General features: G+C 42.9%; 1 protein-coding gene across 12 annotated transcripts in view; it reads right to left on the reverse strand.

Annotated features, from left to right (window-relative positions):
- Nucleotides 1–26,296, reverse strand: part of RYR3 (ryanodine receptor 3) — a 582,715-nt gene that overhangs the window by 19,263 nt on the left and 537,156 nt on the right. For 8 of the 12 annotated variants that reach the window (XM_089309149.1, XM_070053265.2, XM_051821716.3 and 5 more), the window contains 19 exon segments: nt 25,204–25,300; nt 23,182–23,288; nt 22,762–22,813; nt 21,825–21,878; nt 20,395–20,494; nt 20,166–20,245; nt 18,725–18,801; nt 15,631–15,704; nt 15,356–15,373; nt 14,853–14,933; nt 14,310–14,398; nt 12,909–13,037; nt 9,978–10,082; nt 8,193–8,274; nt 6,218–7,545; nt 4,378–4,436; nt 3,546–3,717; nt 2,411–2,497; nt 371–571 (listed from right to left, as the gene is read on the reverse strand). In XM_089309149.1, coding sequence (XP_089165275.1) covers nt 371–571; nt 2,411–2,497; nt 3,546–3,717; nt 4,378–4,436; nt 6,218–7,545; nt 8,193–8,274; nt 9,978–10,082; nt 12,909–13,037; nt 14,310–14,398; nt 14,853–14,933; nt 15,356–15,373; nt 15,631–15,704; nt 18,725–18,801; nt 20,166–20,245; nt 20,395–20,494; nt 21,825–21,878; nt 22,762–22,813; nt 23,182–23,288; nt 25,204–25,300 — 2,992 coding nt within the window. 12 annotated transcript variants of the gene reach the window in all.

A 26,296-nucleotide genomic window follows, 5' to 3' on the forward strand; every position in this document is an offset into this window, starting at 1 on the left:
ATCTATGTTCATAAAAATTCAAAGACCTAAGAGACTGTCATAAGTTGCTCCACCTGTGAATTAGCCTGATGATTCTAATTCTATGAAATACAGTAAGAACACACTAAAATGAGACTGCTTGTGAAAGACTTGTCAAACTTGGATGTGCCTACAAACCATCCAGTAGATTCTGATTGGTTCTTATTTAAAAGGCCTGGGGGTGGGGCCTGACATTCTGCTTGTCTAAGCAGCTCCCAGGTCATGCCAGTGGTGCTGCTCCACCAATCTTACACTATCAGCAAAGTCTTAGAGAACAAAGGGCTGGTTGGACTCATAAAAGGCCCTTTGTCCTGAAGGAGTTGACTCAGAGCCTGAGTGGCAAGCAGCTTACCTTCAGGCAGTAATAGCCCACCACACAGACCAGAGAGATGATGGTGTGGACAACAGCCAGGGCCCGCAGTGTTGGCGCCATATACCCAGTGCTCTCCTGCAGGACAAAGAACACCATCGCTTCTTCCTCTTCCTCATCATTCAAGGAATTCCACAGGTTTGCAACATCCTCAGTCTCTTCCTCTAACGGTTCTTCTGTGACCTGGCCCAAGACACAACTCCCTCGTAAACATAGGAGGAGCTTCACCCATTGAGCTCTCCCCCCATAATTTATGGTGTTAGCATATGCTGTGCAAATAGTAGTGACCCAACATTACTTGCTGAACAAATGAGGTTTTTAGATAACTTATTACTAGGAGTTCTCTATCAAGTACAAACAAACATTTTCAAGAAGAGATAAAGCTGTCTATCGAACACAAAGCAAATTAGGGAACTTTCACTCCCTTCTTATGGTCTCTGTGCCACAGGAGGTATTCTATATCATGAGATAAGACTAAGACATGCATGCTCATAAGCACAGGTATGTAAGCACACATGCATATACACTCACTATTTCCCATTGCTTCTGAGATTCTACTTACAATTATGGCTTCAATTACCACGCTGACACAGATTACTCTCAAATCTACATGTGTAGCACCAAGTGCTTCCTGGCTATCTGTGAATATCTGCCTGGAGTCACACATATCTCAATATGCTTAGAATCAAGCTTTGCCACACCTTGCTATGGGCCCATTTTTTCTTCTATGGGCAACAGAAAGCCACATAGCTGTCAAGTGGAAAGTTGATGTGGATAAAACAATGTTTCATAAAAATTAGGTTGGTAGTTTTAAATAGGTAAGTAGAAAGAGAGAGACAGACAGACGAGATAGAAAGCCAGTTGAAAACAGTGTCAAGAATGTAGGACCAGGAGCAGGCATTTAGCCTGGTGGTTAAGATGCCCAGCTCCACATTGGAGTGAGTGCCTGGGTTCCATTTCCAGCTCTGACTCCTGACTCCAGCTTCCCTGAGGGCAGAAGTGATGGCTCAGATAGTTGGGTGCCCGCCACCATGTGGGAGACCTGGATTGAGTTCCCACCTCCTGGCTTTGTCTCTAGTCTAGCCCCAACTATTGCAGGTATTTGGGGAGTCAATCAGTGGATGAGAGCTATTTGCCTCTCTGTCTCTCAAAGAAATTATTCTGCACCATTCTTTAACTCATTGCATTAAAGATTATTATATTCCTATAGCATACAAGGACCACTTATCAATATTCATAATTTTCATTTAGCTTGACTCATTTCTGTCTTCTCAACTTCTTTTTTTTATTATTTATAATGGTTCTAACTTATGGGCCAATAAGTCACCTTATTCCTCAAGGAAAGAACTATATTAATAATTCATTTTGAAATACTTCATAGTTCCTAATATAGGGTACAGCACATAGCAATGCTCAAAAATATTTTCTAAAAATTTATTTATTTGAAAGTCAGAATTACAGAGTGAGAGAAGGAGAGAGAGAGGGAGCGACTGATCTTCCATCTGCTGGTTCACTCCCCAAATGGCAGCAACAGTCAGGGCTGTGTCAAGTGGAAGCCAGGAGCTTCGTCTGGGTCTCCTACTTGGGAACAGGGGCCTACACATGTGGGCCACCTTCTGCTGCTTTCCCAGGCACATTAGCAGGGAGCTGGATCATAAGTGGAACAGCTGGGACTTGAACCAGAGCCCATGCGAGATGCCATCCCTGCAGACAGCAACTTAACTTTCTGCACCACAGTGCTGGTCCCAAGATGCTCAACAAATATTTGAAGACTGAATTAAGTAATGACTCAACCAAACCTGAACTACTGAATAGTCTCCTAAATAGCTTCCCTTACTAGCAGTCTGTGTTCTTCCCACAGCTAATGGTTATATACTTTTTAGAAGCCAATATATTAGAAGTTTTCTTAGATATTAATTTTTTCTATAATTAAGAGTACAGACTTCTGTGAGGTTTCTTTTGTGTGTATAGGATGCTTAGTATTTAGCATATGTAGCAAATAACCCCTGAATAAAGTATCACCTTATAAAAAAGCAGGATGAAGTTGATAGCGAAGGCTACAAACAGAGCAAGGAACCTCAGGTTGTAGAAATTCCTGGCCAGGTAGTGCTGAAAAGAGAAGGACAGGCAGAGGTAGAAGACTTTGGAAAGAAAAGGCAACTTCCTTCTCTCACACAGCTCTATTCTGGTTAGACATTCATGGGCCTAGTCTTACTCTCTGGTTAGTACTCTTCTAAGGGAATCTAGCCATCTGAACACAGGCAAGACATACATGGAGGAACCAGAAATCTTGATTTTTTTTTAAGTTGCTTAGATTAATTCTTGAGAGAACCCCATTCTGTCTTGTCCCTCAGGAAATTCAATGCCTAAACATGGCACTAAGAGAGGACTCCAGCCCTGCTGTCCGAGTGCTGTGTTTTCTCCTGACTGCTCTATGTAAGGCGCTATCTGGAAATTATGATGATCTGGGCCCACACAAGGGCCTGTAGCTGCCACCCTGGATACAGGCTCACTGCAGCCTCGATTCCTCGTATTTGTGTAAGAAGCCTCCTTCACGCCTTTCTTACATCCCCCTTCCCCAGAAACATCAGCATTTGAGGACTGGAATGGCAGCTGCTTGGGACAGAGCTCCCACCCTCTTTGTGGAGGGGCCCTCACTGATGATTCCAGAAAAGGTGTAGTTCTGGCCATTAGCAACTATGTCTCAATGGACAATTGATTATACAACTGACTGACAAGTTGAATTGAGGTTTGATTGCATCTTAGAATAATAAACATCTGAGGATAGTGTGGGAACCTAACCTAACAGGACAATCTGTCTGTATCCCCAATGATCAAACCACTTGGGAACTTTTGGAAGAGGACCAGCCATGTCCCCACAGAAAATACAGAAATGATCAACTAGAGAGGTGGTTCCATTCCTCTCAAGAGAAAACATCCTACTGAGAGGCACAGTTGTGGTAGGGCTGCAGTTATTTCCAGGTTATCTCCTTTCTCTTTTCCTCCAACACAAAATAAACAGATGGAGGAAAGAGAAGAGGGAAAAGAACTGGAATGAGAGGGGGAGGAGCTAACTCAATGGACAAACCAGCAGCCAGTTCTGAGGGCTGTCTGGGCGACACCTGCTCTACAAAGGCAGCTGAGGCTCAGGGCTTACCAGTAACTTAGTCTGATAGATTTCCAACCCCTTAAAAAAATTGGCCATGAAGGCTTCAGGCTTCTCAACTTTCTGACCACGCCGCCGCTTCTTCTTTTTTGTCACTTCTGCCCACAGGTACTCGGCTCGCTCCTCTTCTTTGGCTTTATCTTCCTTTTCCCCATCTTCCAAGCTACAAGAATGAGGAACTCACTTAGCATAGGAGGTAGGAGGGAGATCTGGCCCAGAGAGAGAGTGAGAGATCTGGGTTGAGAGGGACAGAAGATAGAATCTTCCTGCAGTGTGGAAACCTCAAGTCTATCCACCCCCACAGTGGTTGGATGTCACATTTATACTTAATAAGTGGTGAACGTTTTAATGAGTCATGGTTATCATTTACACATAAGTTTGTATTCTTTTGGAATTAGGCTTAAAATTCTTTTTCCTTCAGTACATTCATCCTTTATTTTCTAAACTTTCTTAGGAATTAGCAATAGTAGCTACTATTCTAAACTTGTATAAAAGAGCTTAGCACAGTCCTAATGAATAATAACTATTCAATTAATAATGGATATCATAATCATTGATATTATATGAAGTGGCCAACTATAGGTGCTTGATAATTTGGCCAGATAGTAAAACCCGGTAAAGTTAATGAGATTAATAGGTGTCTTTATTATAGATTTAAGGAAAAAAGACATATACTCAGGACTTGAAGACTATCTACTGTTTATATTAATGCTGATAGGTTTTCTATTTAACACAGTGATAGGACAGTAGATGTTAGCAGTCAGATGCTATCAAGAGCTACCTACAACAGCAATTAGAGTGGTTATTGCTACCCAGAACTTACTCTGCCTTCTCAGATTCTACTTTTCCTTCTGCTTCATGTTCTGCCTTCGTCTCTGCTGCCTAGACAAAAACAACAGTCAGTCAAGATTTCCTCAAAGAAGTGAGTTCACGATGAACCACATCATTGGCTATTTTCTTCTTGGCTGTGAGTCTCAGTGGCCTTTTCTCTGCATGTTTCTACTGGCTCTCTGAATCACAGAACCTAAGCCCCCTCCCCCATATATCACACTACTCTATCTAATTTGGAAACTCAATGGCTCTTCTATTATTTATTCAACTCAAAAAGGACAGTTGTCCCAGGACATTGTGAGAACCCTGCAGCCACAGTCCTACCACCCCATGGGGTAAGACAGAAATGGGACACAGATCAAACCAAGTGAGAGTCAGAGCCTGCTTCCATTGGCCAGGCTTCCTCGCTCATCTTCAGCACTCTTGCCATGACCCCAGTCCCTCTGGATGATAGCATTACATTTAGAACACGAGTCCAGCTCCTTTCCAAGGCCGACATGTCCTACACAAACTTGACCTTTCTCGTTATCTTCATCTTCTGCAACTTGATTTGTTTCCCACACCAAAAATGCAGACCTCTTTTTCCTTTCCTGGAACATTCTGCATCCTTTGCCTATGTACTACCCCCATTCTCTGCTCGGATCATCAGTGTCCTAGCTTTTCACGTGCCTGCCACCCTTCAGGATGTGGCCCAGATGACACCTTTTTAGAAGCCTCTTTGACCACTCCATTTTTAGGAGGTCTATGTTCACTCTATATACTGGCTTGTTCAGTTATTTTATATGCATCAAAAATGGTAATTATTTATTTGTTGTCTTTTCCCACTAGAGATTAAATTCAATGGAAGCAAAAATGCTTTCTCTCTTGTTAACAGAAGTATTCCCTATCTTAGAACAGAGCCTATCACAAAGCAGTCCCTGTGATGTATGAAACTCTGTTCTAGGCTCTGGGGCCACATCAGGGAGCAAAACACAACAAATTAGTATCATAAGAATGCCTAGTACTCTGATGCTTCCTCAGTCCCCAAACCAGGTGAGAGTTCTCTCCCACACAATCCCACAGTACCTGACATTCCTCCTTCCTATCATTCCTCATGCTTGTATTAACTAGTCCAGTGTTTATCTCATCTACCAAACTGCAGGGACAATGTGTTGCTCATTTACCACTGTATTCCCGAGCCTAGTACAATGCCAAGTGCACATTAACTTTTCAATAATTAACAACTGAATGAATGAATAAAAGTTCCCTTTGGGCTCTGATCTCTTCATACTTTTCCACTCCTTTTTACGCTAGAATGATGTTTTGAGTTGGATGCTTCAAGAGAGAGGAATACTCCAAACCTCCCATGGCCAAGGGGATCTGAATTATTGCTATCTTATTCATTTAATTTATTGACTTACATAGAGTGAATATTGGATAGTGGGTACATAACAAGGATAAAGGTCTCCTAACATACGTTAAATCATATGATATCATCGGAACTTTTTAGCACATTATAAAAGTATTGTCTCACATGAAAGGTCTTCTCTTAAGGTAAACTTGGTTTCCTATACTTTCAGTTCACTGAATGAACTCTGGGAACCCTATACCTTCTATTAAAAATTTGAAGCAAAATGAGGGTATCAGACCATCAAGTTTGAACTCTACAGTGAAAATTGAAAGACAACCCAGCAAGTAGACACCAAGACAACATTTACATCTGAATTTTCCGAGCATGCAGAACTGGGAATATAAGATTAGGGTAAAGCCCTGGGAATTGGTGTCAGTGACTGCAAGATATAGTGTTAAGTTTTATTCCGTCAGTAAAGGTGATAGAAACACGTGATGCTTACCTGTGCTTTCCTCTTCTTCCGTACAGTGCTCTCTAAGGTAGGGGGTTCATCCTTGCCGATGATTTCGGAGAGGTCACCCAAACCCACTTCGGGCCCATGCTTTACGCCACCTTCCTTCTTTGGGTGGAGTCCAAAGAGGTCTGACATGAGTTCTGTATCTCCCCTCTCTCCCTTGACGAAGTGCACTAGTTCAGTCGTGATGCCTGCCTCTGCCACTTCTGCCCTCTCAGCTTCCATCGCATCATCGTGGATACCAAACTGGGTTGGGTCAGGCATATCACCCAGGATCTTAGTCACTCTGATGTTCTTTGCCCCTTCTACGAGGCCCCCTCCGAACACTGTGCTCCAGAGGATCTGGAAGATTCCCCCCACTATGGTGAAGAACAACTGAAACAGCCCCACAAATAGCATCCAGAAAAAAGAGAAGAAGACTTTCACCAGTTCCTTCGCGGTCATCTTTTTCACATTCCTGTATTGCTTCCTGAGGTTCTTGAGGGTTGCCTTCCTCAGAAGGTTGGTGATATTTCTCTTTAACGAGGCACAGGCCATGGCAAATGCAGAGGCAGACTCAAAAGATTTGTCTTCCTCCTCTTCCCCATTAATTTCTAACACATAAGAGGATTCTTCATCTCCTTCCTCTTCTTCTGGCCTGTCAGCTGAGTCAGACTCAGAGATCTGGGATGCTAATTGCATTTCAAAAATGGTATCCTCACAGAAATTCACAAACAGTTCCATCTTTTCTTGTTCTCCACCTTCGTTGACAACATCGAAAATGAACTGTCGCTTAGATTCCTTCACTTGCGGCTTCTCCCATTGAGTTCGACTGGATTCACTGATCTCAAAATACACACGTTCAATTTTCTTGGCCCCACCCATGATCTCAATTCGCCCTAGGTATGGCTCAAAGTAATTCAGCACACTTTCTGCTGGGTCTAACAGACACTTCAGGCGAGAATCATTTGGCATGTGTTCAGAAAGATTTGTCAGTAACACCGCCACATTAAAGCCTATGTCCTTGGCCGGCTCATGGAACCGGTCTACAAAATCAATGTAATTAAACATGTCATTCTCATCAGCTTCTGCACATGAGAGGAGAAAGTCAATCTCTGACTGTGTATACTGTTTTTGGCCTTCCATGGCCTTCTGGAATTCTTTCTTGGAGATAATCCCTTTACCATCTGGGTCATATTCTTTGAAGGTATCTGAGCTGGTTAAGTCTTTAAGTTTCAAGAACATGTCAAAGAATTTCAAGATCATTTCTACATTGGTAGATGATTCTACCAGTGTGTCAACCATCTGCTTGCCAATGGTTCCATTTACCACATTCCCTGTGAGGCAGGTTCAAAAAGACATACAAATATATAAATAAACCCAAGCCATCATGTCACTGACCAGGTAGCTAATTTTAGAAGACTTATAGGACAAATTCATCTGCTGTTTTTCTAACTGTGATGATTTGGAATGGGTAGGAGGGAGCAGCAAGCCATAAAGACTACACCACTAGGCGCCAAGGGGGAAAGAAACACAGGGATGGCTATGGCCACACCATTGCCCTGTATCTGGCCTGGGGCCTGGGAAGTGGTTTCTTTATCAGATTACAGGGGACACGTAGGGATATTTGGTGTCCCTCTTATCCCCTTAGACCTAGGAGGGTGCCCAACTAGATGGCTGGCATACACACTGGCAGCCAGATGTATTGAAAAGCAATGGGGAGAGGGAGAGGATAGGGAAGAGCAAAGCTTGGAAGTTTTCCCCAGTTCATTCTGGCTTTCCTATTGATACAAAATGAGTTGGTTTCTGACTTTGTCCATCAGACCACGTGCCCCTCACTCATTTTTTGCTTCTGAAAATTTGGCATTCTAACCAATGTCATGGCATCAATGATCTGCCAGAAGAATCATCTGCACAATTAGTAAGGTTAGTGTTCAGACCAATTACAGTTGTGTGAATGCCTAGTTATACCAAACAGCCCAACCTTCCAGGAGGGACAGAAGCATCACCACCATGTCCTGAAGGAGATCCAAGAGTTCCTTCAGCAGCTCGATCTGACTGGAATCCTAGAACAGAAACAGGAGATACCCCTGAGCTATCTGATCCCTCTGCAAAGTACAGGGCAGTGAGCAAGAAGAGCCTGCTCTGGGAAGCTTAGGTGAAGGCTGCGCTGATGCTGGGAACGAGCTCCCGCTCACTGGGAATGCACTGCTGCAGCACTGGAGCAGGACGCATCCAAACAGAGCTCCTTTACAGTCTTCCTTCTCCAAGGGCACCGAGGCAGATGCACAGCTGTTGTCCAAAACACGGAGCAACCCAATCCACCAAAGAGCTTTTGGGTACCTCAAGTACTTTACGTTGGCATTATCTACACTAGAGAATGACCGGTGAACTTTGTGGAGATACTACTGCAATTCAATTCAGGTACTAAGCTATAATCACCAAAGGGGCTCTCCTTTCCGGATTGATTTAGGTTCTCCTGCTTCTCATTGGTGGTGATCTGGGTGCCAAGAGTTACTTAAAATGGTATATAATAGAGGCTATTCCTCTGGATGGATGATTTTCATACTCGTCTGTTCGGTTTGAATTTCAGCATTGCAGACAGGGTTTTGCTAAGTTACCCCTGTGCTTTGTACCCTGAGTTAGGAAAGGATTTCATCCTTGGAAGATAATATGAGGTGGAATTCCACCTGAGGATGGGATTAAAAGTATATTTGGGGCCACCCTTCCTTTATAGACTCTTGCTAAAAGAGATGTATCTCTTTCCCTAGCTCTTCACATTTCAGAGGCGTGTCCCCCTTCTTATGTTGTGTGTCACAGATACACACAAAATATCACGGAAGGGTAGAACAGCAGAGCTAGGACAGAACTTCAGAGCTCGCCTGTTCTTACTACAGATATTTTCTAGGTGATAAACCCAAACACCAGAAGGGGGAAATGACTTTCTGAACATCACTGGTGAGAAGATGGCAGGGCCACGGCTCCTGGCTCCAGAGCCTCCGCACCACTCTGCCCCAGCCGAGATAGGAGTGCCAAATTAGCAGCCCTCTCAAGAGCGCTCTCTTCCCATAGGGCCAGAGTCAAAAGGGGAAAAAAATGAAAGGGTTAAGGGACACATTCCGGAAGAGAAGAAGCAGATGTGACAGCCTTGAAAATTTTAGACACACATTATTTAAATTAATGCTGCAAATGTTACTCTAATCAGCCTGAAACACATCCTGAAGTTCTCCCTCATGTGTTGCCATGGAGAGAGGTGATCAACTACTACATATGCTACATTTATTTGTTCATAATAAATGCTCTGAGCAATTCTGATTCATCTTGCCAGAGAGATGGGGAGTGAGAAGGAGAGGCAGGGGCAGAGAGGGAGGAGAGAAGCAAAGGTGAAAGAGAAGAGCTGTGTGGGTAACAGACATGCAACACTGGACAGATCAGACAGGACTGTTAGAGAGTTGTGTAAATGGACAAAACAGTGACAAGGAAGCAAGAGGATTTGCACCATAGAAAGCATGGGTTGAAGCAATTTTAAAAAGGTGGGTAGATGGGACACAGGGAAGGAAGCTGCATTCATGCAAAAGCCTGTCGGGGACACCCCTGGAGCTATTCATTTCTGTCTCCCATTTTGGCCCTCAGCTTTTAAAACGTGACCTAATCTGCACGGCTTTTCTAGTCTTTGACCAAGCAGTCACACCAGCAACAGAAATACCAAGAGGAGGGAATTGGAGTAGCATTTCACACTGCTGATATGGGTGGGAATGAGCCACAGTACCTGAGAGAGTTTCATCTGCATGTTAGCAAACACATGGAGGAAGCCGACCACTGCATCCCACAGCCGACTGTGAGCCAGGCTCTGCTGGTTTCCAATACAAGGGCCCTGTGGAGAGGAGGACATCCTTAGTCCACTGAAACATCACACGCTGCTCCCAAACTTAGCCCAGAAAAGGCGTTTGACACCTACTTATATGACTAGGTAGCTGGATATTTCTCCCAAGACACCACTCTTTTCCTTCCTGATCAGAGGCCATCTTGTCTAAGAAAAACAACTAGGGATTTCACACTCCAGTGTTTTTTCCAGAAAATTTCTTTTGGCCTCAAAAATGCATTCTTCAAATAAAATCTTACATTGAAGTACAACAGGACTATTTAAAATACTTAAGTATTTTGGTTGCAATAGAACTGAAGGGCACTCCTGCCTCTTCTCACCCACAGTTGGTCTAAGAGGCAGTGTGAGGAACCCAAAAGTGCTGTGTGACACAGCTGGAAAACCAGGCCCCCATCCACACACTGTTTTTAGGCAAAACTACATTTAACTGTTATGACCATGTGGCTATTTAATCATGAAAAAAAATCTGTGTAATAATCCTAGTGTTCGACCATTTTGAGGTTTTTATCATTAATTGAAACTTCAAATATAAAGCCATCTCAACTATCTTTTTGGAAAGAGACATAGAGGACTGAATTAATTAACAGTTTGCATTTTCCATGTTAATAACCTTCCTACTTTTGAAGATCATTATTGAACCAACAATTTTTATCCTTAACTCTTCCTTAAGTTCTATTTTTTCAACCCTGTAACCAGTCTCCAAATCATTCTTAAATGAGAAATTTTTAAGGAGGACACAGATACAACCTCAAGTTCTGGAAACATCTTGGCAGGATTCCTAGAGATGAGGTGGGCAGGAGAATTATTACCTGCAGCCCAAGTCACATAGGCTTGTTTAAAAATCATTGTGTGTATTCAGTGTCTGATCCCTGGAAATTGATAAATTCTTTAGGGAACAAAACTGGCTGTTGAAAGAAACTCAGATCCACCAAAAACGAACTTCTCCTTCATTTTTGGGTTAAGCTCTCCCAGGGAAATTCTGAAGATCAGAATGGGTTTTTAAAAAGCTCACATGGCTGCTTGTCAAATATGTGAGACTGCACATCAGTCCCCTCTTTCTAGGTTTTTCTCTCTGTGTCTCAAGGACAAGTTGGTGATTTTAGTTTTGGGTTACTTTTAATGAATAATATGATCTGGATGTGCCTGTTGATGCATCATAAGCAACTTTATTAGATGAGAATTTAATGTTTTTCAAAGAACAAATTTTGGCTCAATCATATTCCCTGAAAACTTTTGGACTTTTAGAAAACAGAATGTTCTTTGGGAAAGAAATGAAGGTACGTAAGAACAGGAATGAAATAAGTCCCATTTTTTCCCCTTGCTTTTCTCATTTCAGCAAGACTTACACTATTCCTCATGAAGCCATTTTCCAAATGACTAGCCCAGAATATATTCTGTTCTCTGTATCCATCCATAGCCTGCATGCCTCTGTGAAGACTTTGAGCCTTTTGGTTCATAAGGACTTTGCCTTTCTCTGAACTCATACATTTGTGATTTCCAAGCATAGTATGTAAGATTATTTGATGTCATGTATGACCAACATGTATCAAATAATTTTACTCAAGTACATCTATTTTCTTAATTGCATTGTAAGCTCTTTAAGGGTACAGGCAACACAGTATATTTCTTTTCATGAATCACAGTGCAGAACCTAAGCTACAAGTGCTGTTAAATGAATAAATAAATGAATGAGACTGTATTCATGAACCTCCTGATTATGATAATTTGAAGATAAAGTGTTAGCCCTAAAAATATTACATCACAAGGTGATAAGGTTCTTGATTTTATAGCAAATTTATGCATGAATATGTCCTCTATTCCTTTTCTTTTTTTTTATTTTTATTTATTTATTTATTTATTTATTTTTTATTTTTGATAGGCAGAGTGGACAGTGAGAGAGAGACAGAGAGAGAAAGGTCTTCCTTTGCCGTTGGTTCACCCTCCAATGGCCGCCGCTGCAGCCGGCGCACCGCGCTGATCCGATGGCAGGAGCCAGGATCCAGGTGCTTTTTCTGGTCTCCCATGGGGTGCAGGGCCCAAGCACTTGGGCCATCCTCCACTGCACTCCCTGGCCACAGCAGAGAGCTGGCCTGGAAGAGGGGCAACCGGGACAGAATCCGGTGCCCCGACCGGGACTAGAACCCGGTGTGCCGGCGCCGCAAGGTGGAGGATTAGCCTATTGAGCCACGGCGCCGGCTTCTATTCCTTTTCATAGTAGCTAGAGGGCTGTAGGCAATGAATAGAGGATGCAATGAACAGAGAAAGAGTGCTGCAAGATTTAGACATACAACCCAAAATTTACTGATCGATTGAAGCATGACTACATGTAATTTATATACTGAGTTTAATTTTGACACAGGTAATTTCTGACAAGTTAGTAGATTCTCATGAATTCTGTTTTAAATCCCTACTTAAGATAGTATCTTTTATCACTTTATTCCTTCATTCTGTCAATTATATCTCCACTCCAGTCTGTTACTGAACACCTATGACACACCATTGTTTCATACATGAAGAACACTAAATTGAACAAAGTTTTCTGTCCACAAAAGGTTTTCAGTCTAGATGGAAAGCAGTAAGTAGTCAAATGGCAATAAATTTTGACAACATTGTAAACAGGTCTCACTGGGGGACCACAAACTATAGCTTCTTGTAGAGTACAGGAACTATTGGTGCCTGTTTATGGACAAGAAATAGTGTCACTGTTAGAGCTGGATGAAGAGTCCCCATGTACATCCCAATACTATGTAGGAAACAGAATTTGGGAATGTTAGAATTGTCCTCTTGGTTTTCAAGCATGCACTCTGCAGCACATACCTGGATGTATTCTGTAAGAGAATTGAAAATCTGCTTGGTGACTGCTAGAGCTTTGGAAAAATTGTGCTGGCCAGATTCATCAATGATGTCTTTCCCTGAGTAATACCAGTAGAAATCACTGATGGATTCCTAAAAACAAATGGAGTTTAGTGTTTTTCAGACTTCAGTAATTGAAGATACATTTGTTTAGGAAGAGTACAAGAGAATCCTACATCTCCATGACTTGTCTGCTACACAGGAGCTGGGGACTCTGTGAAGAAGTACAGAGATAGTTGACCCCTAGAATTTTTCAAGCACAAATATCCCTCAATAAGAAGGAACATTTCAGAGACAAAAGCCTTCAGCTGGACTTGGGAGACTATGATACAGGACATTTCATTCAGAGTGAAAAATGTGCATTAAAAATAAAAATGATCATAATCCAAATAACAAGGCAACATAATAGCTAACAATGGATTTCCAGATATTGTTCTGAGCAGGATACACATATTATCCCTCACGATCTTTACAGTTGGCCTATGAGACAGGTCCTACCCATTTTACGATGAGAAAACTGGAACACATGGAGGCTGAATAGATTGCTCTAGGCTTCAAACTATTAACCAAGATGAGGACTTGGCAACAAGAAAAGAGCACTTATGTACAATTTTGTTGATTTTCTCAGTATAATTTGGACTTTCCTCAAAACAATTAAATCAAGTGACCCTTAAACACTCACAACTGGTGAACTCAGTCCCATTGTTGTGTAACTCTTTTTCTGGTGAAATTTGTAAACCTCCTTCACAGGTTGTTCTACAACTCTTGGACACTGCATACAGGTTCTCATTGGAAAAACCAACATAAACCAGCATTTTACAATAGATGACTTGGTATTTAACCACTCCCTCTGTTTCATTCTTTACTTTCCAGGCGTTTGGACTTCCCATTCCCAAGTAGACAGAGATCATAATGCCTTCCTTAGTGACTATACAGATGGTCCCCAACTTACAGTTCAACTTATGCCTTTTTTTTTTTTACTTCATTATGTTGTGAAACCAATGCACATGCAGTAGCAACTGTACTTTGAATTTTGACCTTCTCTCACACTAGTGGTATATGGAGTGATGCTCTCTTGTGATGCTGGGCAGTGGCAGTGGTCACAGTTTCCAGTCAGTCACCTGATCAAGGCGGGGAAACAACTGATTCTCTACAGTGTAGTAGGATGTGGTACTAAGCTTTGATGTTTGGAAGGTGCATTAAATGTACTTTCCAAGTTTCAACTTAGGATGGGCTTACTGGGATGTAACTCCACTGCAAGCTGAAGAGCATCCACACGCTGGACCTCCCCCGACCCTGGATGAATGATTTTAGCTTTTGGATGTGGAGGTGGAATTTGCCTCCACCCAAGACCCCACTGCTCACCTGTAGACGCAGCAGATAGTCCACTGTGCTGATGATGACATTCACGGTGGTAGTGTTTCCCATCTGAGTTCGCAAGAAGTTCTGAAAGTCTGAGAGTACCGGTTCAGGGTCAGAGCCTGCCCACCAAACTGAGGGAGCCAGGCACATCCTCTCAGCTGAGCTCAGAAGACACCCATTATGAGACGTCCTACAGGACACCATGTTGGGATTCTGGCAGATCCTGTAGGTAAAGGCTCTGCTTTGAGTCCTCCTAACCTGATGACACCAGAAATGAGACTTAAGAAGCCCTAAGGGGCTAGATGAAAAGGTGTGGACATTAGATTCACCATCTGAACATTCTGGAAGCAGCTTTGCCTTAATGGCACTAAATACCATGAACCATTAAGTTAAAGGTCATCTTACATTGAGTGTCTTACTGACATTAGTTTCTTAATTGATAGCCTAAAGTTAGCAACTGGTTGTATCAAAGGGACATACAAAACTGAATGATAATTTTGCAGCTGAATGTTGTTTTTCCTTGACAAATTGATTTGTTCCACTTACCACTGTTATGTCCTTCACAAAGTAACTGTAGAAACCTAAAGAGATCTCGTGTGAACTCATCATTCTGGAGTACCTTTTCACCTTGAAAACATACAATATTCATGAGCACTTATTTGGCTTGTCAACATAGAGCACCTTCTAACTCACACAGCTGGAGAAATGATACAGGAGTTGTGTCAGAATGATTTGGAAAATTAATTTTGGATGGATGGTGAATAAGTTGATTAAAGCAGAACTGAGGCTGCAGGGGACAGAGCCCAGTGAAGGTAAAATGTTTAGCCACAAGATACATTTGTAATGAGAGCAACTAGGATAATGGCAGTAAATGGTTCACAGTCCACAACCCATGCTTCCCATAGGAAGACACTTCTTTAAGCATCAAACTGCTGAGTTACACTCGACATGCAACTACTAAGCCTAAAATGTGTCTATGCTGAGGCAATTAAATAAGTCTCCTAGGATTCACACACATGGTTGGAACTCAAGCCAGAACTCACACTTACCACGCTCACGAACAATGACTGTGATAAGAGAAAAAAATAGAAGATGCCAAATAAGAAAACAATAAATACCACAATAAACTCTCTTTAGTTAAAACTGAATCTATAAACACATCCAGCCTGGATGAGGGCTTTATCAGAGCTACTGATAGAAACATTTTGCCAAAATGGAGCAAATCTTTGCGGATTATGAAGCAGTGAGCATGGGCTCTATCCAGAAAGTATTAGTAAGATTTTAATCAGGAAGAAAATGGCCTTGACATTCATTATTTACTTACGTGTTCCTTCTTCAGTAACCATTCCCAGGCCTTCAGCTTTATTCTGCCTCTCAAATGCATTCAAATCAAGGACACTTTTAATAGACAAAAGGAAACAAGGTTCAGGGCTGTGCAGGCTGGGAAAATGGATTTCTAATGTCAGTGTATCTATTGACTAAGAATATCCTGTCCCTACATTATCTTTTATTTTATTCAAAGATTTATTTATTTTAGTTGGAAGGCAGAGCAATAGAGGAAGAGCAAGAGAGACAGACATCTGCTGGGTCACTCCCTAAATGGGAGGGGCTGGGCCAGGATGGAGCCAGAAACTCCATCCAGGTCTCCCATGGATTTGGGCCATCTTCCACTGCTTTCCCAGGTGCATTATCAGGGAGTCAGATTGAAAATAGAGCATCCAGGATTCGAACCAGCACTCATATGGGATGCCAGTGTTGCAGTGGTGGCTAAACCTGCTGAGCCATGACATTGGCCTCTGTGCTACACATTTTCCATGAATTTATTGAAGGCCCATCATATACATGGATTTAAAATTTTGTACCCACATAAACGTATCATTTCCATGACTTTGAAGTATATTTGTATGGTGAGAATCAGTTTTTCCAGTTTGAGTTTCTTATGGATTAAAATTTAGAATGTCTCCCCAGAAAAAGAATGGGCACTCTGTTTATGATTTCTCAAGGTAAAGTTTACTTTACACTGTAATAATTAATGTTCACCTCCCACATTTACCTACTTTCCATAAGAATCCATGAATTGTGCTTTCCAATGCTTAGGAGAAAAAGTTACATATCTCCCCTTTTATGATTCTTGCATTGTTTAGGTGTCAACAGCGGCCAAGATTATTCTTTCTACAAGCAATGGTATCCCTAGAGGTTCTTGGACTCGTGGAAAATTGGCCGTTCTTTTCGTCCCTACTTTCCCCAACCTTCCTAGTCACAGTCATCATCAGATTTACTTAGGCAGGAAGCCCTACTACAGCCACAAAGCTGATAATGAGAGCACTGTATAGTCAGATTATTTTCATGTTGGGATAATTCTATTATCAAGCTCTTTCCACAATGTGAAAGGTTTCATAGAGCACAGAACACAGGTCTCACAAGAACATGTCTCTTAGGAAACTGAGTCCATGAAGATGCTGTGGTCCCCAGCCTTCCTTCTGCCACTGGGAAGGGAATGCCCATCAGTCCAGTGGGTAAGAGTCCAGCATCCCTTTCCCCTTTTACCAAGCCGCTATTGTAAGTTCAGTGGATTTTAAACAGAAAACGGTGAAATTTCCATGATAATTTTTGTTGTTTTTCCTATTTTCCCTCAGATCCTGCTGTAAAACAGAGCCTGCTCAACAATGCCAACTCTCCTATTTTGGTTTTGCTGTCAGGGGAGGATAACACAGGAAAGGACATTTGGACACAGTTGCTTTCAAGTAGCAGTTTTGATTTTGATTTTGAATCTTTGCAATACACATTTTGGATCCTCATCCCATCCCTAAGCATCCATTCTGAATCTTTTAATTTCTCTACTGCTTAAATATTTTATAAATATGTATTATTTTTATAATCATAAAAATCCATTAAGGTATCTTAAAACTTCTGTTAGAAATCTGTTGGCATCAAAGTACACGTCACTTGTCTCTCCAAGCCATCATTATAAACAGATGTGGCAATATTAAATATTACAGAATACTGAGGGAACCCTTAGACATTTAATGGAAAACTTCATGAGCAAAATGGAACTGAACTGCCTTGATTTTTGCCATCACTGTGTCCACATGTACTATCTTACCCTGAGTGAGGTCTGACAATATTACATTTTCTTTTCCTGAGAGATAGTAAACAGAATATTGGTGGGAAAATATAGAACAGAGAACAAGGGACATTACTGCCCTAGAGTATAATATTTAGCCATTCAAATAAGGTTAGCGAGATTATGAAGACCATTAAAAGTAAGGGGGCAGGCATTGTGGTATGGTAGGTTAAATTACTGCTTGGAACCCCTGCATCCCATATTGAAGTGCCTGGTTGGAGTCCTGGCAATGCTGTGCTTCCTGTCTGGCTTTCTGTGAATGAGTCTGGGGAGCAGGTGATGGCCCAAGTAATTGGGTTCCTGCCTTCCACATGGGAAACCCGGATGGAGCTCCTGGCTCCTGGCTCTGTCCTAGCCCAGGTCCAGCTGTTGTGGGAATGAACTCGTGGATGGAAGCTCTCTCGATCTCTCACACTCTTATTCTCTCTGCCTTTCAAATAAATAAGCCTTTACCAAACATAAGTAAGCATATCTATTCTCCAAATTTTCAAATGGAAAACATAATGTTCCATTTTAAGGTACATTAATTAGAGGTGAATGAGCTAGATAATAACTTTGATTTCTTACAGAATGAGTTGTAGACTATTTAAAATAAAAATAAATTTTATAGAATCAGCTGACACTTTTCTTAGACTGATGGATGATTTCTGAACAAGTGACCTAATGACTTCTGGATATATTTTGTGTATGTGTCAGAAAGTTAAGCCAGAAGCAACAGCTTACATAATATGGTAATATAAATGAGAAGTTCAATGCTTTGTTTTTTAGACTATGTCAAAGTGTTCCCATGCAGGATGCACCTTTGTCAAAATAGGTACTCACTGAACACCTAATCAAGCTCAAAAACCCATTAAGGACAATGATGAACAAAGTGCTTAATAAGCATAATGAAAACACAGCCTTGAGTCACAGTGAGGTAACCCCCACCTTTCCATTCTTTTCTGGTTTGATTTTCAGGGGCATATATGTTTGAGGAGAAACTCAAAGTGTATACTGAGCCTCCTAGGAAAACTACATAACAAAAAGGGGGTGAAGAAGGCAACTTAAGACAACAGCAAGAGGGGATGTGTGTGTGTGTGTGTGTGTGTGTGTGTGTGTGGTTGACGGCAGCAGCAGCTACAGCTTCCCCTCTGTAGGCTGGTGGAATAACACCCACCTTCCTAGCTTGCTGTAGTAGGCTTGCTGTAGTAGGTGACGTCTCTTAATCCACAAGAGGCCAGTATTTTTGTGTCCCCTCTTCCCTTTGAATAGTGAAGAATGCTTAAAAAATGCTGAGTGGTTTCCCCATATTTACCTGCAAGACTGCATAAGACCAGAAAGGCTTTGAAAGAACCCAGCATCCTTTTTCTCCTTTAGATAATCTAGCATTTTCTGTAAGGAAGACACATTTTAAATGGAAAAGCAATGAGTACCATGCTGCAAGTGCTGACCCTCCTGATCCTGATGGAGAAATGACAAATCCCCAGGCATACTGGGTCCGACCCAGAGCTAAACTACTCCCGGCTTAAACCTTACGTTGGCCTTAACCCTACCCCCATTTAAGGAATCAGAATCTCTCAGGGTGGACCCTGTTTACTGTGTACAGGCCCACTAGTATTTCTGCTAGGGCAGTAGAGTGGGTTTTTGATGTTCATGAATTTATTGTTTGAAGTCTCTCCTGTTTGGGAATAAGCACCAGGACCATGATATAGTAACATTTAATGTTGCTGCCGGTGCTTTGAGTTTCTCACGGAGGATCAAGGAGCTTAGCCAGTCATGAGCCTCACTGAGAAGTCAGTCTTTCTATCACGCTGAGACTTCTGTTTCCTGTGTTCTCTGTTACTGGGAAGGCTGGAACTCTGTTTGACATAGTATGAATTTTATTGATTGAAAAAAAAAAAGGCCTTGCAAGACAGTCACCTAATAGATGGCAGTGGAAAAGAGAAGCAAGGGGTGACTTAAAAATGAAATTCTTAATGAGAGAGTGGTTTGGTGTGAATTGGAAAAATCACGTGTAATTGTGGTACTTAGGGATCTGAGACCTGGAGCGTAACCCGCATGAATGCTTAGGGTCTGTGTGAAATGGCATTTTCCTGTGCACACAGATGCCTTGAGCCATCGCCTGGAGTTCCTGGAACACCCCCGTGCATTCCTGTCATCTGCAGCCAGTTCCAATCCAAATAACTCACTGAATAATAAACATGAGCCAGGCACTCCAGTGCATGTTTTGGCTGTTGTCTCACTAAGCTACATGATGATGGGGCTTTCACGGCATCCTCGGCTGCTACGCCCTTTATGGCCTTTTCCAGAGCAGCCCGGCAGTCCAGCAATCAGCATACAGTTGTTCAATAAGTGAATGAATGAATGGCAGGTGTAGGAGGTCATGGAGCCCACACAGCCGCTGAGGTGTCTTCTCAGAGTACTAAGCTCATAAGTGAAAGGGCTGAAATAGAAACCTCAGGTTTAGGGAACTTCCTCTAGAGTCAATGTCCACAGAAATGCTCTACTGATGACAAAAGGAAATGTGTTTTTTCCTTAACCCCAGGTAGCACCTCTTTATTAACTACACATGTGCGTGTAGACGCTCCTCCTGGTTTTGTCTCTGCTCCCAGCTAGTCTGATATAATTGGCCACAAAATACAAACAGCAGCAAAGTGATTCGTGGTGACCCCCCTTAGTGTAACAGTCAACACCTCACCCCCAAAGCATGACAGCTTTCAAATAGAAACACCCCTGGAGCTCTGCAGCCTCATTACCTGTTGCACACCAGCGTTGCCTCCGTTCAGAATGGCGATGCCCAGCTTCAGGGTCTCAACCACCATGGGGCTCATCTCACCTGCCACGGTGAAGATTTGATTGAATCACCACGAAACAGCTGGTGACTCGCACCTGCGGGGCTCTAGCGCGACTTGTGAATAATGCCTTTCTGCCATGGCATGCTATCTGTGGCAGCTACACAGGCCATCCAGAAAGTGGGGCAGTCACCTTTGCTGGCACTTATCATCTGAAGGACCATCTCGGCGGCACCGCGCTCATGCAGCCGAGCCTGCTGATAGAGGGTTTTCTGCTTCTCCATCTCTTTCTCCTAGAAAAACAAAGTGCAGGGAAAGATCTCCTCTTCCTCACTGCTGCCACTTCCACCCCGTCCCTGTCACCTGCTGGAGGACTCATTGTGGTGAGGTAAGTTTAGAGACAATCTTTGGTTGACTAATGAAGGTAATACACATTATTTAGGATAAAGCAGACCTCTGAAGTTTATTCATGGACATTCTCAGCTTTCCAAAACTGTCTTTGCAGAATTCACTCATACTTTGATGATGCATTTGTACTTTTTTAACAGTAGTAACTCAGTCTTTTGCCCTCTGATACTATATTTATGGGAAGCAACTCAAAATTAAAACAGGTTTGTTTCCAATGTCCTAGCATACAGGGAACCTTCTGAGGGGTCAACTTGAGTCTCTCTCTGAATGCAGGAAGTGCCTGCTCATCTTGAATTCTTAGAACACAGTCAGTAGGTACTTTGTACCAGACATGCTAGAGAATCAAAGCTCTCCAGAACTGTACTTGTATCCACTCACTTCTGCTGTGTACAGTCTGTAAAGGAGTGTAAGTAACCTAATGTTCTTTTTTTTTTTTTTTTTTGGACAGGCAGAGTGGACAGTGAGAGAGAGAGACAGAGAGAAAGGTCTTCCTTTTGCCGTTGGTTCACCCTCTAATGGCCGCCGCGGCCTGCGTGCTGCGGCCGGCGCACCGCGCTGATCCGATGGCAGGAGCCAGGTGCTTCTCCTGGTCTCCCATGGGGTGCAGGGCCCAAGCACTTGGGCCATCCTCCACTGCACTCCCTGGCCACAGCAGAGAGCTGGCCTGGAAGAGGGGCAACCGGGACAGAATCCGGCGCCCCGACCAGGACTAGAACCTGGTGTGCCGGCGCCGCAAGGCAGAGGATTAGCCTAGTGAACCGTGGCACCGGCCCCTAATGTTCTTTTTAAAAAACATTTTCTAATATTCTTTCATCTTGGGGGTCTTAGGGTCCTGTGTGCCCTTGAAATCAAAATCGCTATCTATGGGCATTTACAGAATAGTAGTGCAAAAACCATCCCAGTGTCTTTCCTGGTTCTGATGTTTCAATTTTTCGGATGTCTGAATTTGTCCTTCTATGGCCCGTTCCTACAGTGCTTGGGCAGAAGCAGAGATTTCCCCACAAGAGCAAGCTTAGTGGGGTGGTTTGCTGACTGCCATGCTGCCTGCTGCCTTTTGTTAGGCAGACGGACAGACCAAAGGACCACAGCCAAACGCTGTGCCTTCTCAAGGCAGAATTGCCATGACTAGGTGGGTGAGCCACACGGGCTAACATCAGCATCCACCTCTGAAGGCCCAGCCTGCTGGCCTTGTTTTTAATCTGAGAGAAAGCTTACTTCAAATGTCTTCTCCTTGTCTTCTTCTTCTTCATCCTCACCACTCTGACAACTCTGGATTCCACGGAGCAGGAAAAGGAGAAAACAGACAACCAAATTTATGGTGAGTCTGTCTAATAAATACAACTATTTCACTTTGCAAGGGTAGGAGACAGGACACAACTTATAGGCACGTAGTGCTTTGTAAAGCTAGGAACGTTGTGATCACTGCAGGGCCACATTCTACTTCAAACTCTGTCTTTGCAGTTATCAAGGGATTCTGATATGAGAGACAGGAACACAAAGATCAGAAAAGCAATTGGGACCTAACTGGTTCAACCGCAGACCTGCAGTCTTCTCTCCCTACTAATGCCATGATATCAGGAGGAGTCAAGAATGCAGGCCACTGTCCTTTCCAGACACAGCACTGAGGGAATGGCAATGGGATGGGGACACCTAAGATGGGGATCCTAAAGGTGCAGCTAAAGGAACAGGTGCTCCTGTACCACAAAATACTCCCTCACTGCCTGGGAGTCTCCCCTCATTCACCATTCCTCTGTCGGACACTCCTCCAATTATCCTGCCTTTTCTAGGACACTGGACACTGGAGTCTTCCTCCAGTTTCTAATCCTGTTTCCTTCACCTGCAGCTGTGTTTGAGTGGTTTTACATGTCTGGAATAGTGACTGAAAATACAAAGTCTATATGCCCAAGCCTCACTTAGCTGGCTTTACGACTGACATGTGAACCCAGCCACTGGCACGCAGTGTTTCTGCAAAGTTTGAGGTTTCCTTGGAAGGATGGTGGAGTGGTTTACCAATGTTATTCTTATGGCACATGACTTGTGTGACACCTGCAATCTATTTCATGACATAGCCTTCCTATACACCTAACAGTTTCCATTGCCTGAACAGGTTGAAGGGAAGGCAGATAGAGATAGGCAGAAAATCCAGGTGTACCTTGGCCATCATGCTGGAGTAAGAAGTGTACAGAGGGTCATCTTCCAATTTGCTGCAAAGAACAGAGGAAATATTTAGCAAGTTAATTTGAAGATCTCATAGAAAAGACTAAGGGCCATAGAAATCCCAGATCAAATGCTACTTAGTCAGTTCCCTCCCCTGCACTGATTCTTTGAAAGCAGCATAAAACCTGAATCTGCTTTGGCTTGGGATGGAATTCCAGGATGCAGGTTATATTTGCAGGCTGTTTTAATCTTCAGACTCAGTGTCTGGCATTATAAAGAGAAGGCTGCAGCTTGATGTAGTTTCTTGATGATGAACAACAGGACAGGTCAAGTCTTGTTTCCCTTCCACCCACTGCCATGTGTGCAAAGAAGGTCAGGGTGCCCAGGAGCAGGAGGGTGCTCAGGTGGTGCTAACCTCCTCTCAGTGAGAGCATTGCGGCTGAAATGGAGAATGATCTGATGCAACGGGTCTGGTTGCTTTTCCATCTCTTCCTCCTCCTCCTCTTCCACCTTTGGAGATTTCTACACAAACCAACACAGACAGGTTTTAGGCGTGGATTTCAGCACGGCCACACAACTGCATGCCAACAAAGAGAAGGCCAAGCGCAAGGCACGGAGTGAGTCAGACTGAAAGCACAAAAAAGAAACCACCACATCATATGTTTGTTTCAGGATAGAAGCCCTGAAGATGCAGGGGTCGGGATGTGTGTATTTCCATATATGTCTTTTTCCAGCCAATCAAAGAAACATTCCAGTTTTAGGCTAAAATGAAATAAAAGAAAAAGCAAAAGGCTGGCCATAGGGGGAGAGCTGCAGAGCCCAGTCAGCAGAATTCTCATGCAAGCTCTGGGCACCTGAGTTCAGGAGGGACCCCCTGGAGAGTCACCTGAGAGACAGAGTCTCTCTGGCCAACATCTGCGATTGCTCTTGGAGAGCTGGGCTGGAGATAGGGGTAGGGCAAGAGTTAAACACCTTGGAGGCCACTGGGTGTGATGCTACTCTAGAGTCAACCAAACAAAACATATCTGCTAGCCTTGCCCCAGATTCTAAAAATCCTCATTGTTTCCCAGAGCTGCTGTCCTGGAGTTGTAAGCCTTGCTTATCTCCTTTTATTAAGTCTCTTATTGATGTCCTTTTCCAGAAAAGGACACAGCAGCTGATGCCAGAGGTGAAAGTGAATTTTCTAACAGTGGCAGAACCAACAGGATGGACCATATTTGGTAAATTGCTGAGAACTACACAGATTGTCTGAGTGGTTTGGAATAAGTGGATGGCCAAATCAATGCTCCTGGTTTATTTCACCTAATCAAGAAACTGGAAAACCAAGGTGATTTCTTTCTCACTGACAGAAAAATATGGGAACAATCAAGGACACAAAGACCAGTGGGGGACCAGCATTGCAGTATAGCGGGTAAAGCCACCGCCTGCAGTGCCGGCATCCCATATGGGTGCTGGTTCAAGTCCTGGCTGCTCCACTTCTAATTCAGCTTTCTGCTATGGCCTGGGAAAGCAGAAGTTGGCCCAAGTCCTTGGGCCCCTGGACCTGTGTTGGAGACCCAGAAGAAGCTCCTGATTTCTGGCTGGCTTCTGACAGAACAGCTCTGGGGAGTGAACCAGCAGATGAAAGATTCTCTCTCTGCCTCTGCCTTTCAAATAAATAAATAATAAATCTTAAAAAAAGATCAATGGAAGACATACAGGGGAGAAAAGCTTAAAAGAAAAAAAAAGTAAGAGAAAAAGAAACAGGGTGATAGGGAAAGGCAGAAAGAGAAAGAAAGGTTCAAAAGAGTGGCTAATGTTGAGAAGAAATGATTAGAGAAAAAATATATATGGGAGGAGAAAAAAGAACCAGGTGCTGGCCAAGGGAGAGGGGGTTTATTTTCTTTGTGAGCCAGAATGAGGCTCTGTGGTGCCCGTGCAATTAACTTTGGCCTCTTGCCTGTCGTTTTAGGTGGTTTTACAGCATTACGTTTGTTAGAATCAGGACATGCCAAATTTCCTGAAGGGTCAAATACAGAAAAGTGAGATGCAGGAAAGGAGTTTATTTAGATGTATCTTCCCCAATGCAGAATTATTGATTAGAAATGTGGGTCTCAGCTGAGGTGGGTGGCCTCCTGCAACCAATGGTGCTCAAAACTTAACTTAGCATGAACTCCCCATGACATGGCTGTATATTTCCAGAAATTAGTTGTTAATGATGGCGATGATGAGGATGATGGCAACAGTACTAGCACCTCCAAGGGAAAATTCATCCTCTGGCTTTCATGACCATTAGCAGGGCCTCCCCTGAGAATTTATGTCATTAGTTCCTTTCTAATTTATACAGTCGAAACTTTGTGACTGTTTATCAGTTAACACACACACACACATATGCACACGAATACAAATGTCAAGTTCATTTGCACCCAAATCTGCTCCCAGTTGAGTCAGTACTTACAGCCAAATCCTGTACTAGTTTCTCTTCAAAGGAATATTCCTCTGTTTCTATCCAAAATCTCTGATAGCCATGGAGGAAGAGGTTAATAGAGCGGTGCCTGAGCGGAAGGGGTGAGAGTGAGGTCAAGAGGGGTCTGTGAAACTCATTATTTTAGTTTGGGTGGTTAAATGGTTTAGTAAGCAGGACAGGCTTTTGTACAATTCTTATCTTCTGATTGGTCAGGGCAGTCAGTAGCACACCAATAGCATTCATTCCAAGGAATGTGAAAGTCCTAACGTGGTGATTTCTGAATATTGGAGAACCTTGTGAAAATAACAATGATTTGTTCAAGATGTGCAATGACCCTTATCCTAACTTGGTCTCACAGGGTCTTGATAACATTTCCCCTCTAATGAGAACTACTTCCCCAGGATAAGGAGCCACCCTGAGGTATTTGCTTCCAAAGACCAGTTATTCCTTTGAGTTGGTCTCCTGTAATGCAATCTGAGTCACACTGATAGTCAGCAGCATGGTGTGAGATATGCTGAAAACACTGAAGTGTGGCTTCTCTTCATTCTCTAAGCAACCACACTTGCAAGGTGCTCTAGGCCTTTGCTTAGCAAGGTTAGGCTTGGGCATGTTTTGTCATCAGCATATCTTCAGCGTGCTGCATCTAGCAACACTGAATAAATCGACAGAAGCCGCTAGCTATAGCCAGATTGACTTCTGGGGATATTGACCACTGAATATCAGCTAAGTATTTACCAAATGAGAGGAAGGAGAGAGAGGACAGGAGAAAAAGGACAATACTGGAGTTATTAAGAGCTAAATATGGTTTTGATAGAACATAGCCCTTTCCATCTTCCTTTAAAATCTGACCAATCAGAGTTCTTTTTTAAAAAAAATTGTACAAATTTGTGTTTTTATGGGAACATTAAATCATGGTCAAGAAAGGAGGAGTGTGCAGAGAATGAACAGGTCTCTCCACAGGTTACATTACCATTAAAATGGGTATAAGCCTGTCATACTGAGTTTTTTCATTAACCTTTTCCAGCCAAACCCGTTGAAAGGTGCTCAGGAAGAAATTGTTAATTTTGTGTCTGGAGAAAAGCAT

Source organism: Oryctolagus cuniculus, chromosome 12 (assembly GCF_051225735.1).
Source record: "Oryctolagus cuniculus isolate XC-2025 breed Fujian yellow rabbit chromosome 12, ASM5122573v1, whole genome shotgun sequence".
Classification (NCBI taxonomy): Eukaryota; Metazoa; Chordata; class Mammalia; order Lagomorpha; family Leporidae; genus Oryctolagus; species Oryctolagus cuniculus.